Here is an 18,215-nt window from a genome sequence, read left to right on the forward strand (position 1 = left end):
TGGCCGGCGAGGGATCGGGGTGTGACATAAGGCAGGTGGAAACAGTCTTTAACCAGGGAAAATGAGGATTTATTTTAGTAAATACAATCAGGGGAATGGTAAACAGAAACCAACATTTCGAAATAAAAGAGTCACAACCAAAAAAACAAGCAAAACCAAAAGATGGGCTGAGCAAACAGTTCTTTCACAAAGGTACAAAACTAAAAAAACAACAAAAAACAATTGACTCAATGAGCAGTTCCCGGTGTCTAATTGACAAAAATGACCAAAAGCTCAGGAACTACAAATATTCACAACCAAGGGAATTACAGCACAGAAATATCTTAACAGAGAAATCCCTAAACTAGGCGGGATATGTCACAAAAGTACAATATACACACACAAACAGCCCCTAGAACAGGGGTGGGCCTTAACAATGATCAAAACAGACCAGATGAAACAAAGTGTTGTTAATACAGTAAAGCAAAAAAACTTTCACAATATTGTCAAAAGCAGAGAGAAGTTTTTTTTTCCGTCAACTTGTGATTTTTTTTTTCATCAGAAAAGTGATCAACTCTTTTAGCCTTTCTAGTAAATGTAAGTAAGTTGGTGTAGTTTGAAAAAAAAAAAAAAAAACAAAACAAACAAACAAAAACTCCCAACATAGCTGCCACTAATTGATTCCATTTCATCATTAATGACAATATAAATCCAAAAATATGAAGCTGGTTGGGGCTGTATAACAGTGACATGCTGTGGTCTGCAGGGGCCATCAGACTTAAAGCATTTCTCCTGTTTTCTTGCGAATTTGATTTATTTTTGGAAACTTTTCACGGTCGCCCTCATGATTAAAAAAAAAAACAATCCTGTGGTTTTACTTTGTGTCCAGAGTTGTTATTGACCCTAAGAACCTTTGAAAATCTAATAAATTGAGGCTCTGACATGTGTTAACACTGCTGAACTTCAGCGAGTGTATGCTGAGAGAGAGGATGTTCAGATGTTTGGAGGCCAGCAGGAACTTAGGCACAGGGGGGGGGTTGAATTATTTTTGGGGAGGGACAGAGTGTCCTTGTTTAAAGTAGGGTGACACTTTCTGCATGCTTAAAGCAGATAAACCCACTTTCTGATGCCCAACAGGCTTAAAAGAGCTCGTGGCAGTAAACCTGAAGACCCAGCAGAATGAAGAAAGGAGTGGTCTGTGTGCTCACATTTGCTAAGCAGAAGTAAATGCTAATTGAGTTATGATGTTGAGAGCAATTACTTTTGCAGATATTTGAGTTGATAACGATGACATTACATAACAGTAAATGTTTGATTTCTGGAAATTATTTTCAGGCTCTACAATTTCTTTTGATACATTTGCTGGGATAATCTACTTAAATGACCAAAGTACTGCAGTTGATTTGATGAACACTGAAATATTACATGCCTACATTATTCTTGTTGATTTTTGTTGTCCTGATTAACATTGTGTTGTGATGTTTGTAGTTATATTGGATTTTTGTCCTTTTTTGTATTACAAACATGTAAATACATAATTAGAATTTACATGTGAACATCAATTAAGTTGATTCTTTTTATTAGATGCCTGGGATTGATATCTTTATGCCAAAACACGTAAAAGGTTAATCAATACCTTTGATGAAAACAAGTTTTGTAATCTTTTTCTTCTGAATGTACTTTCTTGGTGTTTCACCTCTTTTCCCCTTAAAGCAGTGGCTGTTACATGCGCATTGATGTTGTCTCCCTAGAAACAGAAATAGTCCGACGCTAAATTTATACCAGGTTTAAAAACCACAGCGGGTTTCCCCAGTGCCTCAAATCAGGTATTTGAAAGAGAGGCGGCATAAAGATCTCAACATGCTGCCGAGTCTTGTCAGCGGGAGCAGGAGGGAACGTGCACATTTTACCAATTCAATGAGCAACTGAGTGGAAGGGGCTGTGAATAATACGGGCCAGGTAGGGGGATGCAGGTTGCTGGTTTGGAAGGACAATGGCAGGAATGCAGCTCCACACTCCAAGATAGCCAAACTGTATGTACAGTTCAAATCATGGCCTGGCTCTCAGTTCCTCTGCGAACACAGTGTAACCCATATTCACTGCTGCACAGGACAGCCTTTCTATCTCTGCCTCTGTTTCGCTCTCTCTGAGTCCCAGAACAGCTCAGCAGGGTATTTCCTTGTGGAACACCAGGAGAAACCCTGAGAGGTGAAACAGTCACCGGATAATTGCAGCAATTCTCTCAACTGGAGCAAAATGAAAGCGCGGAGATGAAACTGGTTCAAGGATGATGTGGCTCTCTCTCTCTCTCTCTCTCTCTCTCTCTCTCTCTCTCTCTCTCTCTCTCTCTCTCTCTCTCTCTCTCTCTCTCTCTCTCTCTCTCTCTCTCTCTCTCTCTCTCTCTCACCTTGTCACTCTTACACCATTTTAGTACGTTTAACCAGCTTGTCGCCTTTTTCATCTGGAACAAAACAACATGCACTTTCATTTTCAGCACCTTTGTGTTGCATTTGCAGTTTCTCACACAACAACAATACATTTTTGTGGTAAATGTGGAAATGCTTCATGAGCCGTAATCAGCCAGTCCCCAAAGGAATGTACATAGTTAATCACAATCACCAATGTTTACACACACCAATGGTGATGGTTCAGTGCTTTGCTCAACAACACTTTTTCTTTTTTCCTTTTTTTTATTAATCTTTGTTGGTCACGATACTCAGCATGAGAAAGACTTAGAAAAAATAATATAATAACCACAATTCAAAAAAGAAATAAAAAATCATGTTCGGTGGAAAAATTCTTGTGATGATTAAACATTACATGAGAAACACATACCCGGTGTGTGAAAGCCTATCAAACCAAACCTGTAAAAGGGAATATGCCTTTGTTCACATGTTTTAGAGGTGAAAGATTGTGTTAAGTGTATATCCCATAGGTGGTTCTTGCGTGTGTGTGTGTGTGTGTGTGTGTGTGTGTGTGTGTGTGTGTGTGTGTGTGTGTGTGTGTGTGTGTGTGTGTGTGTGTGTGTGTGTGTGTGTGTGTGTGTGTGTGTGTGTGTGTGTGTGTGTGTGTGTGTGTGTGTGTGTGTGTGTGAACCAGGCTGATTACTGTTGTCACATGTGCTGATCTAACTGATGTGTCATCAGGCTAACCTGTGATTAGTTGGTACCAGATAGATACACCAGTGACTCACTCTGCTTTATGGACGGAGCCATTCAGTGCAATCCCGTGACCTGGTTTCATCAACGGGCCCAATGCCCAACGCACACGCCGTTTCCATTACTTCGGAGGACGTTACACTTCCCGGAGAGATGTCCGCCAAATGTGTCACAGTGTCTTCAAAGTCAAGATTCCTGAATTACCCTCAAGACAACTTATGTCCGATTCCCCAAAATGTTGGCAAGTCAGCAAAATATGAATGTTCAATGCACGAGAAATGAAAGCATAAAAGCATGAAAGCACTACATGTTTTCGTGCATTTCGGGGCCAAAGCGTTGACTTACATTCATGATCTGCAGCCAAACTCCTATTTATGCTCCCATTGTACAGTGGAAATGGTATGAGCACTAAAAACCTTTTCATGCGTCCCATACATTTGCGTGGTTATTAAGCGATACATCCAAGGAATAGTCTACATCATAAGCAGGCGTACACTTCTACAACTACCAAAAAACGTGAAGACCCACAACAATAAAAGTCATAATAAGCAGTCAAAATTACCACCCAGTGTCAAATAGAGGCATGACTTAAGATACTTGTATTGCACCTTTAATGATTTCTTGCAGAATACTTTGTCAAACTTTCACCCCAGCCTAACTTTAAAATCTACTTTTTTGTCTCCATAGTCAATTACACGAGTCCCAATTGATCTGTGTTTAATGAGGTGTAGAAGAACAGCAACATTCCACACGACACAAACCTGTTTTTATGTGTTTTGGGGACGTTTCCTTCTTGACATTTATTTTATGCAGATTTACTGTAAAATTTGCTGTGAATATTCCAAGTTCGAACATAACCTTTCGCCTAAACTTCATTGTAGTGTAACTAGCCAAACCTCAATGACGAAATGACTGATTTTCATAATGGGGACCTTCATTTTTGTCCTCATGGTGCTACATGTCCCCACAGAATACTTTGCAATCAGGTTGGCGCCCTCACAAGTCTAGAAGAACACAAACGCACATTTACACACAATGCGTTTTATATATTTATGCCTTGACTTTAATGTCTGCTGTAAGTACGTCCTAACTAAGTGTTACCTTCAAACCTTAGTCTCTCTTAAGAAAAAGACACATTTTAAGGTCAGACTGACTTTCCTCCTATTTGTCTCCATAAGAGTGACAATTTTGTATAATGTATTTGTCTCCACAACAGTATCTCTCTTTCTCTCGCTCTCTCCCTCTCTCTCGCTCTCTCTCGCTCTCTCTCTCTCTCTCTCTCTCTCACACACACACACACACACACACAACCGGAAAGCTTTGTGAGATATGAATCATAATCATCATCAGCTGGTTGACAGAGATGATGGAGGAGCTTAGTGCGTGAGTCCTGGATTAGACTTCCTCTCGCTGCCCCTCTCTTCACCTCACCTCCTTTGTGCTCGCTCGTCCTCCCTGTGAGTATCTCCTTCATCTCCTCTTTGTTTTGGTCCACTGTCCTTCCTTATCTCTCTCGTCCGCTCGGTGCCGATATCCCTGCTCGTTCGCTCCGTCCACTTCAAGGTGCCACATGTGGCGTGCTATACGTCGATATTTCTTTGTCAGATTGCACCTGTCACAGTGTCTTCAATGAACTCAAAGCACTCACGGACATGTCCTGTGCCAAAGCAGAGCCCAGCCCTTTTTGACCAATCCATTTTCCCACCCTTCCATCTTTTATACTGCATTTATTTTTTATTCATTTAAATTGACATTGATTTAACTGTAAGCGGGGTGTTGTTTTTTGATTTTGGTCCATTTTAATCCTTGGAAAAGATTTTTTTTTTAATTTATAACATCATGTGGAGATGGTGAGTTAGGCGTTAGAAGTGAAAAACAAAAAAGTCATAAATTTAGGTCGAACAATGCTCATTTCTGGGTATTTTACGAATGTCCTAGAGGAGATGCTATTGAGTTTCCTGGGATACACAACATGAACTATATATTTACCTTAGCAAGACTAAACTATGCTATTAGTGTTGCCTGGTGTCATCATTTTCATGCTCACCGGAAGCTGAATACATGGAAATATGAGTCTTACTCAGTAAACTATTTTGAGCTTTGGTGCTCTCTCCTCAGGAAACTGTCGAATTGATAGACTTCACAGACACTTCTGTAATTACGCTGTCTCACAAATAACATGACAGTCATTCATTAATGTTGACTACGTAACAAGCTTTAACTTCATCTTCTCTCTTAGTTTCCTCCTCCATTCATCCTCGTCCTCTGCACCTTTTCTTGTGTTACTCTTTCTACTCACTCATCATCAACTCGCTCGGCCCCTCATTTATTCCTGTCATCTCATCCGCCGTCTGTGGCTCTGCTCTTCTGGACAGTTTGTATTATCAAGACCGTCCTTTTCAAACATGCTGGTCTTTTTGCTTTGGGCGGTTGTTTCATCCAGAAACAGGTGAACCTGAATTTGAACCTGAACCTGAAACTTGTGAACGAGAGTAAGAGACTTGTCATATTTCCAGTTGTGAGAGGGAAGGATGAACGCTGTATATGTTGACAGTTGCTTCTGAGTACATTGGAATTCATATGAAAGGTAATAAAGCTTCCAGGTGTAAAGGAATCTCTGCAGAGGAAGGCGTAGGAGGTGGTTTTCACATCTTCATCAACTCAAACTGACAATGACTGGAATCTATTTTTATAGCTGCTGTTATCTGGGGAAACTAAATTATTTCACTAGATTTCTAATATTCTGTCCATTCTATCAATTGTTTGTTGTTTTCTTTTCTTTTTCATTCTCTATATTAGTTGTTCAGCCATTCATCATTTTGTATATTCTATTGTTAGTCAAATAGCTATTGTATTGTTTTATTTATTCTATCCTTTATTCAATCATTTCTGTCTGTGTTCTGTTCGTTTCACATGCAAAACGCATGTGATCTGAGAGCGCAGACTATTTTCATGTTGATGTAATTTCTCTCTCTTTATGCAGGATCGTAGTATATCAGGCTTATTGAGAAAACACACGCCACCAATGGGAGCACATGCAAACGCCACAAATGGTTCTGCTCTCACTTTGAGGAGCAGCTTTTTAACGTGCAGGACATATTTAGGGGCATATTTCTAAATCCCCCTAATAAAACTCACCATCCAGGTGTGATCGTACCAGATGAAACAGATTTACTCCCTCTTTTCTTCTTTCTTTTTATGCGTCAGCTCCCACACAGCCAGCAGAGGTGCATTCACACAGCATGCTGGTGTTGGGGATACTGTGGGCCTGGCATAGTGGAGCTGGCAGAGGGGCAAAGAGAAACAGAGAGGCAGAGAGGGAAAAAAAAATCAATAGCCATCGACATGCAACACTGCATCAAGACTGTTACTGCCCGAAGAGAGAGAGAGAGAGAGAGAGAGAGAGAGAGAGAGAGAGGAAGGGGAGGGATGGAGAGGCTATTCTACACGAGTGGAGGGTCCTTGGAAAAAGCCAGAAAAAGCCAGAAGCCTGGAAATAGAGAGATGGTGGTGAGAAGAAGGGTCGTAATTGAGAGAAAAGATCTTTTTGATATAACCGGAGAGAAAGAAAAAAGGGTGGGATAAGAGGCAGATGAAAAGGGTTTGTTATAATGAAGGAAAGGGCACAATTAGAGAGGCAGGAAGAAAAATGGTGAGAACTATGGGGGGGGTGAAAAGGAGGCTGTAAAGGAGCTGTTAGAGAAATGAAGAGGATGTGAAAAGCTTGACAGGCAGCGAGATGAATTATTTTATGATAGTAAACACAATTTGAAGCAAAGGATGATGGCGCCTGTAAACAGATGAATGCACACTGCCTCGTCAGGGTGCAGCTCCGCAGTAATTGCCCGCTGTGTGGGGTATCATGTAATTGTGTGATACGTTGATGCTACTTTGGCTCGCTTGCGTCGCACCCTCTGGCTCAGGTGTCTTTTAAAATGAGATTCGGCGGCCTTAATAAGACACAATGGAGGCGATAAGTCAGGATGTGAGTGATGCACAGTGTGGTAATGACAAGATTTGAGGAGAACGGATCCATATCCACACAGAATTGACAGTGTGATCGATGTAAATGTGTTTTTATAATCAGGGGAGGAAGAAAGGAAAAGACAGGCTTTGTAACACTTACCAAAGTGTCTCATTCAAGCACAAACATGCTTGAGGGTCATTGAACGATTTCACCAACCTGAGGCAGCCCTAACAAACGCTGTCCAATATTTTGACTTTTAGAAATGTCGGCTATGTAACTTTATTTTTTTCCCCCCAAAGTATATTTCAACAAATAATCTACATTGCCAAAGGTAGTCAGATTCTGTACTTAAGTAGAAATACCTCAGTTCAGTGTAACAGGTTCTCAAAAAGATCATTTATAAGTTTATTGATGCACCGTGCCTTTTAAATCATATTCAGTTTATTGTGCTGTTTATTGTAGAAATGATAAACAACAAATAAAGACATCCTTGTTTATTAACAACACGATCCAATACAGTGGAACTCCATCAGATTCTGACTGGTGTGTCAAGAGGCACCGCATGAATGCACCGGCAGTGCAGTTTAGTCAGTGTACATTGCAAATGTTGATATTGCATTTAAAATAAAATTGCAATATATTGTACAGCTCTGGTGTAGATGAACAAAAGAGCCTGACAGTTCTTATTGAGGGAAAAATAAAACCCATAATTACAGGCAAATTTATGTCACAGGCTAGGAGCAGTGAAATATATCTGTATAATGGCACCAACTGGGAGGGAGTTGAAAACATTTACATTTACAGGTCCTTGTAGCCGTGCTCACACGATACGACACACACACGCACATTACATAGATGATCAAAATTCTGATCGACATGTACAAATCGGTGTAAATATGCACAACCAAATCTCATCGCAGACTCAGAAATATAATTTGACACATCAACATGAATACTTTAATAAAGATAAACGCACAACTTTATACGCTTTTGTTCCTATAATGCTCCAGGTATAACTACTGTGGTGCACAGTTGACATTTCTATGGCTCTAAAGGTCAGTTTCTCCTTTTAGACCACGTTTTTCTTCTACTTGCGTCCTTATCTCCTTCCAACCTGCTTTACTTTCTTCCTAAAGAGAATATTGTGTGGACCATACATCCAAGGTTTTACTTTGCGTCCTATCTTTAAAGTGCTGAAAGTTAAAGTTTGCTGGCTCCTTCGTTTCAGGACGGCTCACGCGCAGGGCAAAGCGGAGGCGGGTATGGGAGCCGCTCAGAAGGCCCAGGAGGAGAGTCGCATGGCGAGGGTCACCGCCAAGCAGTTCTCTCCCTCCTTCCAGCACCCAGGAAACGGTGAGAGCACGGCAGCACAAACACACAAAGGGGAGGGGTTAATTTGTTAAAAAGATTTTTTTTTTTAATTGCTTCGTCCACAAGGGTACACACAGTAATTCTGCCACTATTTTTGCATGTTGAATGTAATCAAACATACACATCCATAATTCATATTTTAGTAGATTAGCATCAAAACAGCTCAATTTACAGAATGTTTCAAGTGAAAATGGTTTGATTTTGAAGTTTGTGTTTCAGAAAAGGTTCATAAAACGTTTTGAAAACTATGAAACAGCGGAATTGTTGAAAACATAGTTTTCATGTTGGGTCACCAGTGGTACTGTTGTTTGTTTTTGTAATGAAACCACACACACATGCATGCAGAGAACAATACCTTACAAATGTTACCAATGGTTAGACCGACATTCAACCAAGTTGGATTGTTATTACAGTGACTCTCAATTATTACATTCACTGTGAAAGTGAATGGTTTTATTCTGCACTACATGACAAATCGACTTCACTTTGTTTTTCACTGCGTCAGTAGTCTCAAAGAGTGTGGAGTTACCTGGACCATGGGAAATCCAGTTAAGCATAATCCCAATTAAAATTGGCTCATGTGAACACAGGTTGGCCCTATCTGATTGAAATTAACATTGAATTGAAGGAGTGAGCGTAACCCTGCTTATGATTTGATCAGAGTCCAAGTAATGTCTCATTAGATTGTGTAATAATACTTCACAATGTACAAAAATCGTTGTTAGCCACTATGATGTGTTATGTAAGTTTTCCCCAAAGACACTTTAAAGGGGCATCAAACCAGCAACTTCCAAATAAAGGATGAACTACTCTGCCAGCTGAGCCACAGTCGTCTACAGAACAACCTTGCAACTAATAAGCTATTGAGATGATAAACAGTTTTTTTATGTGTCCACTCATTAACTTGATGCATTACTGAAACTATTATGAACGTCACTACTGAGTGCCTGATGTAGTATAACTTTAAGACATGTCTTCTAAGAAAAAAGATGAGCGGAAGGGGTCTGAGTTTTCGCCCCCACAATGACGAAAAGACCTTGTATTGTGAGTGTATCAAACAATTAAGGAATCCATTACTGGAAGAAATGAAAAACACACACACCTGAAATGCAACACACATCTGTATTCAAGCACAGAGAACCTACACACTCGGCCGAACAGGCGTGTATAAACTAACACGTGAGCATACACATGTGTAAACAAATGAGACACATGTGTGTGTGTGTGTGTGTGCGCGTGTGTGTGCACGTGTGTGTGTGTGTGTGTGTGTGTGTGTGTGTGTGTGTGTGTGTGTGTGTGTGTGTGTGTGTGTGTGTGTGTGTGTGTGTGCGTGCGTGCGTGCGTGCGTGCGTACGTGCGTGCGTGCGTGTGTGTGTGGGATGATGATAAAGGTCAGTGGCCACCCTCCAGCTTTGTGGTTCTGTTTGTGTCATTCACACTTATAAAGCACCGCAGGTAGCCAACACACACAGACACGCAAACACGCAAGCATGCACGCACGCACACACACACACACACACACACACACACACACACACACACACACACACACACACACACACACACACACACACACACACACACACACACACACACACCTGAGATCCTGATATAGTCCTTGTGCTGTCTGAAAAACACTTTCCATATCATTTCTGAGAGAATTCCTATCAAATAGCATCAGTGCTGACATTTCACAGCACGTTTGTTTGGATGTCAGAGCCATCATCATCATCATCATCATCATCATCATCATCTTGCACAAAGACTTAAAGAATATATAGATGGGCCAAGTGAAAGATGAAAACGGGGTAAGCGGTGATCAGCAGTGAAAGCAGAGAGTTCTGATTTGTTTCTTCAAGCTGAGAGGAGGTAATTTGAAAACTACGAATGGGTCTTTTAACATTTTAATCTTGGAGATAGCATCCATAAATAACAAAACAGTAAAACTAGGGGTAACATTAAAATTTTAACTTCACTACATGGTATGTCCTAATTTTACTCCTAGCATTTATACAAAAAGCATCACGTGTGCACCGCGTCTACTGCATTTTCATCCTCAGTGAGGTACACACAGTTACCATGAGGTCTACTAATGAGTTGTGCGTCAATACGGATGAAACTTGTCGTTGTCTTGTGGAGACCTTGCAGGCATTCAACCTTGTTCATTTTGATTTGATGGAGTCTGAAGTGGAGGGTGAAAGTTTTCAAGTACTGGTCAGCCAGAAGATTATAATCAAGCATATTTTTCACAAATAAAACTGGAATGTTAAAACACATTTTTTTTTAAATATACTTAGAAGGAAAGATAGAAAATATCCAGAGATAAATCAGTTGTTTTTATGACCCCTTTCATGCAAATTTGCCTGCCTCAACACGCTTCACAAAGCACTGATATAAAGATAATACCACAACAATGTCAGGATTTTAGTACACCAATTAGCCATAACATTATGGCCTCCTGATTCATATTGTGTCAGTAAATGTTTTGCTGTCTTGACCCTCTGACACGTTGTGGGATCCTGGGTGTTGGTTCATGGTAAGTCACAAGTTGGGTGTGTCCTTACGTTTGGAGCTAACAAACAGATTAAAACAAGTGCACATGCATACTTGTGTTGCATTTCAAGGACATGTCATTGACTTGCATTCATTTCTTGCAGACTTAGTTCAGACTTTAACGGGATCAATTGTATTTTATTCTTGCAATCACAACACAAAAATACAGCTGTGTGTGTGTGTGTCGGGGATAATGGCTGCTCACTAAGAGTGCCGGCCATCAATTCTTTCCAAAGTGTTTTGAGTTTTGGGCCATCTTCTTGATACACTTAGAAAAGTCTGTGATTTCCTTCATGTACTTCAGTGGTGTCTCTACTAGTCCTCTGTGGGTTCTGGCACCAGCAGCAAGTCCTGTAATTTGCAAAGTTGTGGTTCCATGGGGCCACATGCATCAGTGAGTTGTTGTCATCCTGTTACCACCTCTTTACCTTCCTTGTGAAGTGATGCAGTCTGTCATGTGTCTCCTGCAGGTATGGAGGTGCAGCGTCCCAAGCGTCAAGTGTCCAGCGAGGTAGAAGGTGAGGGGTTATCGAGTAGCGCCGGCACGGCCGACAGTCCGGACCTCTACGTGAAGAGCGCAGCCTCCGATGACCCCTCTAATGATGCCGCCACCCCTGATCTCAGCCCGCCCTCGTCCTCGCCACCCCACACCCCGCCTCCACCTGCCCGGCCGACGCAGCGCAGTAAAAGCGCCCGTTTCCACCGGCAGACTGCCGTGGATCACGGGGACAAGGGCAAGGAGGGCGGGGGTGAGAAGGGCGGGGGAGGAGGGCAGACTGAGATTCAGGTGTTGGTGGAGGGAGGTGACGGTGGAGGAGGAAAAGGGGAGTACCTGCGGGCCAACAGCTGGAGCGAGGACAAAAGGAGAGGAATGTTTTCAAAAGGTGGAGGTGGGGTCGGTGGCCGAGGAGCGAGCCGGACCAACGGACACAAAAGTAGCTCATCTAATCACAAGTCGCGAGAGCACGGCTCGTCCAATCACAGACAGGCCAGAGGGGACAGGTGGACAGAGTCATCCTCGTCGGCCTCCTGGACCTCGGGGCACCGGACCGTGCACGGCCGGGGGGGCCGGCTGCTGGAGCAGGACGAGGAGAAAATCAGCAACTACGAGATGGAGATGAAGCCTTTACAGCCCAGAGACTCCACTACCCACAAGCCCCATGGGCACGGCGAGGAGAAGCACGGGCACGGAGAGGGACGCTCGCACGCCGTGCAGCGACAGCGGCATAAGAACCGAGATGGCAGGGAGGGGAGGGAGGCCAAGGAGGGGCGGGAGGGGGGGAAGGACTCTGCACACAAGCTGGACAGACAGGGGGAGAAGATGGATTCACGGCCTCTACGGCGGGACCTCACCCTCTCCCCCCCTCTGAAGTCCTCCCCCATCACCCTGGAGCAGCAGGAGCAGAGTCTGGCGCAGAACAAAGGCAACTCGGTAAGAGTCACACGGCACTCAGCCTATAAACATGGTAAACGGAGAGGAAGGAAGATGCTCTTTACCAGGACCATAGTTCTTTTCTCAAGAAACTCATTGACTCTTAAGGCAGGATACAGCGAATGTGACTTGCAGTTGCACATTTTTCATGCTGCTGTCAGGTGAACTGAGATAGTTCAGAGTTAAAGAGGAACTTTGAGTGAAACGGAATCAGCTACTCTGCAGTTCTTATTTATTTCTTATAATTATTAAGTCAGTTGAGGATAACTGAAATCCTCCACTACTAAATGGATTTTTAATGAAAAGGTAATAGATAATGCTCGTGCCAACAATCATGTCAGTTGATAGGACATACAGAGACAGCAGCTCTGTTGCTCTTTAACTGTTTTCACTTTTGACAAAAGTAACACGCTCAGGAAAACCTCGGTATCGTAGTTAATAATTCTAAAAAAGTAGCCAGGTTTTAAAATGTTACTGCAAAATGTAGCCGCCTAATGGTAAAGGGTTCTCTTGGATTATGCTAATTCTAAAGCTTTGCAATATTTTCTTCTTTCAGAAAAATATAGCCTGTGAGATTTAAGTGGTTTTCTTCACCAGTCGAGCCTTTGGAAATATTCATGAGTAAAAAACCAAGAGTGACTTCTCACCTCTTTCGAAAGGATGAAGACAGTTTGGAAGTTATTGGAGGATTGAGTAGATTTTTTGTGTTTAACTGTATTTTATCCATCATCTGTTTTATGTTGATGCTTTACTTGTTACATGACTTCAAATGTCAAACTCACCAAAACAAGATATTTAATGTCACTGTCATCCGAGCACAGGGTGGATTTTTCCTGCAAAAGCACTGCAAACATGTTCAAAACACTCAGCTACATAATTCATTTTCACCCTGTTAATGTCTTTCCTGTTTGCTTTGATGAAAGAAACAGCGCACACCTGTTCATACAGTGTTTGTGCTGCCTCCTGCTGCAGAGCTCATTCAGAAAGAAAACCTGCGGATGTTCAGTATAATTTTTCTCTGTTTATGCGAGACGGACAAATTGGGGTTGTGTTTAAAACCTACACCCTTGTGTCTGCATGATTGATGTGCATGTTTGCTAAATATATAAATCATCATAACAACTGACATGTGTAGTAGTTTCAAGAAAACGTTTTTCCCCAATAAGCAGAGTCTGGAAAAACTTTCTCTCAAAACTTCAAGACAAGCAAGTTACTTTCCTGATTAGTGCAAATAAAAAGTAACTAGTTACTTGTAAATGGAACTTTTTGCTTGACATTTCTTTTGACAAAATAGATCTTTCTCAAAAAGTGGTCACATAGCTGCATTACTGTAGTTGCTGGGAAATATCACCTAAGTTGTCATGGCTGTGTGCCATCGGTTACTGGGAGGAAGATGCTCTATAATACTGGCTGTTAGCACTATTTGAAAAAAGGGATTTATTTACTATTTACTATTAATTACAGATAATAGACAAAGTCTGCAGAAAAATACAAGAACTTGCCTGAACAGCCATCAAGACCATGTAACATGCGGTTTGTTTTGTTTTTTCATCAAGAAAATGTATAAATATCAAGCCTCAGTATCAGATCTGTATTTTCGGTGGCCCTTAAAGGTATAGTAGAGGATTTTCTTCTTCCGGGTGGATCATCAAAATAACTGGTCCTCCCAATTGTCAATCATTCTGGTGATATATGACGTAAGCCCGTCGAACGTGCTCGTCCCTGCGCGCAGCTCACTCCACACGGTCCTCGTTATGCCGGTGGCCGACCCGACGCATTATTCTCTGACATTTTTACACAGTTTCACCCCCTCTGGTGCAAATCTTCTTGTAAAGTGAGCTTATGTGAGCGATGCCGACTTGTGACTTGTAAACAGAGCGTGCACGAGGAGAACTGGGCTCGTGCATGTCTCTCGCACGCGTTTTAGTAGGCGTTCCGTCCCGGGAGCAGGTAGAGCGTTGCGCATGCGCATTTTTTTCAAACGGTGGAGAGGGCGGTTCTTTCCTAAAATTCCTGAAAATCCTCCTGTATACCTTTAAGTAAATATAACTTAATTATAGAGAATAGTTTAGGCCAACACAGACTCATCTAACACTTTCAGCATTGTGTGGCAGATGTTGAAGCTCGCTCTTCCTGTAGGGAGCATCGATATTACGACTAGAGTCCAGTTTGTTGCCAATCCTTACTCAGCGATGTTTACACGTGCACACTGGTTTAACCACTACCGTGTATGTCATTTCTACCTGATGATTTTTCACCTGTTTTACTCCTGTTCTCCACTGCCTTCTGAGCCTCACCGGCTCCCTCTGAAGGAAACATCTGTCTCTTTGTTCGCCAGCTGTTTGCTTACTGTGCTTTTCACTCCTGTGTGGTGTGGGACAGGTAGCAAACTGTGCATCAATCAGACCCTTTTCATGCAGAAAAATGAGCTAAACGAAATAATAAATCAAGAATGTTGAGGGTTAAAAGACCGGATGCCCTGCTTGACCTTATGTCTGCTCGTTTCCATGAATTGTTAATGTAAAAATATTGATTAGAGCAGCTTTGAAACCTCGGCATTGAGGACCCCCGCATGAGTCTGTTTGGGCTTGTAGTCACACTGGACTGCGGCTGCATGGTGCATTTGTCATATCTGTCATGTCACTACCGCACATTGATTTGACTAAAAGGATTTGTTGTCCACTGTCATGAGGATACATCCCATCCCCTGTGACATAACACAATGTTATCCCACATATTAAGATAATCCTGGGGGAGAGGCACAAGGTTTAACCTTGTGAAATAAAAGAGTTGTGGGGTTTTTTTTGTACTATGAGCAGGCAGTGAAGGGATTACGCTGTCATAATATAATTTTTTGGCTATGTCTTGACTCAGGCTCGTAGACGGCCTCAACCCACGCTAATCCGGGGTGATATTATGGCCGCGGCATTAGCTAATGAAAGCAACAGGGAAATCTGCAACGAGTAAAAGAAAAGAAAACACACACACATTGAACATTGCAGATGTGCATTCGCTCCTTTTTCTTCCTCCTACATTCTCACTTTGCTCTTGTTGCACAATGCTAAATGCTACATGCTCACTTCATGGTGAAAGTGTCTGCAGCCGCATGACTGAAACCGGTCGCTCTGTAGTTCAGCGACTGCTGCTACCTGCTTCTTGAAAAGCCTTGAACATGCACACACAGACAGGCAGAGAGAGCGAGAGAGAGAGAACCCCAGCGGTCCTCTCTGCACCTTAGTAACAGCAGATTGGCAAAGTAGCCCCTTCCTCGCTGAAGGCCCCCTATTGGTTAACCAGCGCTCTGTTGCTAGGGAACAGCGTATGCCTTGCTTCAACAGCGGCCAATCGGTGGGCGTGTGTCAGTGACAAGGGGGTGGGGGGGGGGGGGGGGGGGGGGGTGGAGGTAGGGATGCTCGTGTGTGTGTGTGTGTGTGTGTGTGTGTGTGTGTGTGTGTGTGTGTGTGTGTGTGTGTGTGTACACTTGTTCTTCTATAACACTGGGTACCTCATCCTGATTGTACACTAACTCATGAGGATATAAAAATGGAGGCCCCCATTTTGGAAAATCAATACTTTTTGAGGTGAAGACATGTTTCATTGTCAGGCTGCTGTTCGGCTTCGCTTAACTTCTGAGTTAAAGTTAAAATAATTCTGCAGGAAATGAATATAAGTCAATGTATTTTATTGTCCCCATAAAGTATTGTGTGTGTGTGTGTGTGTGTGTGTGTGTGTGTGTGTGTGTGTGTGTGTGTGTGTGTGTGTGTGTGTGTGTGTGTGTGTGTGTGTGTGTGTCTGCATGCGTGCGTGCGTGCGTGCGTGCGTGCGTGTACTTACACAGGTACTATCACACTCAGATAAACACACACACAAGGAGCACTGGTGAAACAAGTTAACACTGATGCTGCTCTGACACACACGCGCACACACGTACTGATTTAACCGATCTATCAATAGACCGATCAAACTTTTTTCTTCCACAGAGCTCCTGCAAAGCAAACATTAATGTAATGACACAGCAAAAGGTGCCTCCTTGTTTAATGCTTCCGTTATAGCATCAAATCTCTGAACCAGAATAGCACCGTAGCACCTCTGTGTCCTCTCGCAGACATCAGACAGTCATCATGGAACACACCAACCAGTCCCCGTGTGGGCCAATTGGCTCGTATTTACAGGAACATGCGTCCCCAGATGACCGAGCTTTTCATGGCCCACGATAACAACGCCATGTCGCACGATGCTGGATAGAGCTACAAAGCGAAGACACAAAATCACATTCAAACAGAGAGAGTGGCTTTGCAGATACTTTAGATTGCAACATTTTTAACAAGCAGTCAACTCTAGAGGATTCAAAATAATGAAAGCAGCTTCATTGTGTGTGAGAGTTGAAGACTTTAGAGTTAAAACCAAAATGAGAGAAAAATGTAACGTATTAATATTTAACTATTTTTTTGGTTTGTTTTTCTTTTAAACTTATTTCCCCAGAATGTAGCCTTCCATCTACCATAAACACAGGTGACTGGAAATCTTGTATTGTGGTTCCTGGATGAATTAACCATGAATGGCAAAGCACAGAAATTAAATTGCATTTGAATAGAAGGAGTTGATCTGTAGAAAATCTCTCCTCCAAGACGAAATATACCGTGGATTTTCATTGATGGTGTTTTGGAATTGTTGTGGAAAAAGTTGCTTTTTGGCACTTCGGCAGATTTCATATAGTTATCATCTCAGTTTGTTATCCATTTGTTTGGATTTGTTAACATGTCAATGACTCCATCTGTCTGTGGACTGTGTTTTAGATTGTAAAGTAAAACCTGAAAAGCTAATACGAGATTTTCTTTTGTCAACTAAATCACAATATCATTCATTTTTCTCAAGTATTTACAAACGGTATCCTGATTTAACAAAATACATAATCCCGTCATAAACAATATTTCTACAATTTCATTTGTATTTTGAGTAGTAGGTATATTTGTTTGGGTAAAATGATGTATGATTTCATTAAAATATTGGGAAGTTGTTGCAATGGAAAGCAGTTATTTTAAAAAAGTGCAGTGATTGAATGGTATTTCACAGTAACTATAGTTGAATAGAAATAACGAATGGTTGCACCAACCAATAAATTGGTGTTTTCAACATAAAACAACATATGTGGTGCAAACTATAAAGGGTAACCCCAAACTTTCTTTATCCACAACTTCCCCCTACAAATTCTTTAACAATACTATGAAGTCAATCAGCGAAAGAGCAGCCCTGTGGACTCCTGCTGAGCTGCTTTGTTTTTCAGGGGCTAAAATCTGATTGGCTTGTTTCAGTTTGTGGTTGCCAATGATAATGACCTCCTTGGACCACACAGGTGGACAGTAATCAATCATTAACACACCCAAACCTGTCACATGACATAGTGTAAAATCTTAATGACATAGAAACATTGGCGTGAGAAATTAACTTGAGTATAACTTTCTTCACTGGGTGACACTGGGACTGTATACCCATGTATAGTCGAAATATCAGTGGTCCCAGTCGGGAGCCTTGGGGCATCCCACAGACAAATAATACAGTGGGGTGTAACTAATACTGGAAGTTGACCCAGACGTGATCAATTTTAGTTGAGAAGACTAATAATAAAGTCAGGAAATGTGAGTCAGTCCAGTGGGTATATACTGAGGCTTGTCTGGCTGTGGTCATCATGTGAATCATCATGTGAACCATTATGTGAAGTATTTGAACAAAATTAAGTTGAAAATGTTCGATTGCA

At 41.9% G+C, this 18,215-nt stretch overlaps 1 protein-coding gene across 1 annotated transcript in view; it reads left to right on the top strand.

Annotated features, from left to right (window-relative positions):
• jph3b (junctophilin 3b) overlaps window positions 1-18,215 on the top strand; it is a gene marked incomplete at both ends in the record, with an annotated part of 47,747 nt that overhangs the window by 23,903 nt on the left and 5,629 nt on the right. The window contains 2 exons of the mRNA XM_080505453.1: window positions 8,333-8,457; window positions 11,499-12,460. Coding sequence (XP_080361579.1) covers window positions 8,333-8,457; window positions 11,499-12,460 — 1,087 coding nt within the window. The remainder of the gene's footprint in view (window positions 1-8,332; window positions 8,458-11,498; window positions 12,461-18,215) is intronic.

This window comes from Blennius ocellaris (genome assembly GCF_963422515.1).
Source record: "Blennius ocellaris genome assembly, chromosome: 11".
NCBI classification, from domain to species: domain Eukaryota; kingdom Metazoa; phylum Chordata; class Actinopteri; order Blenniiformes; family Blenniidae; genus Blennius; species Blennius ocellaris.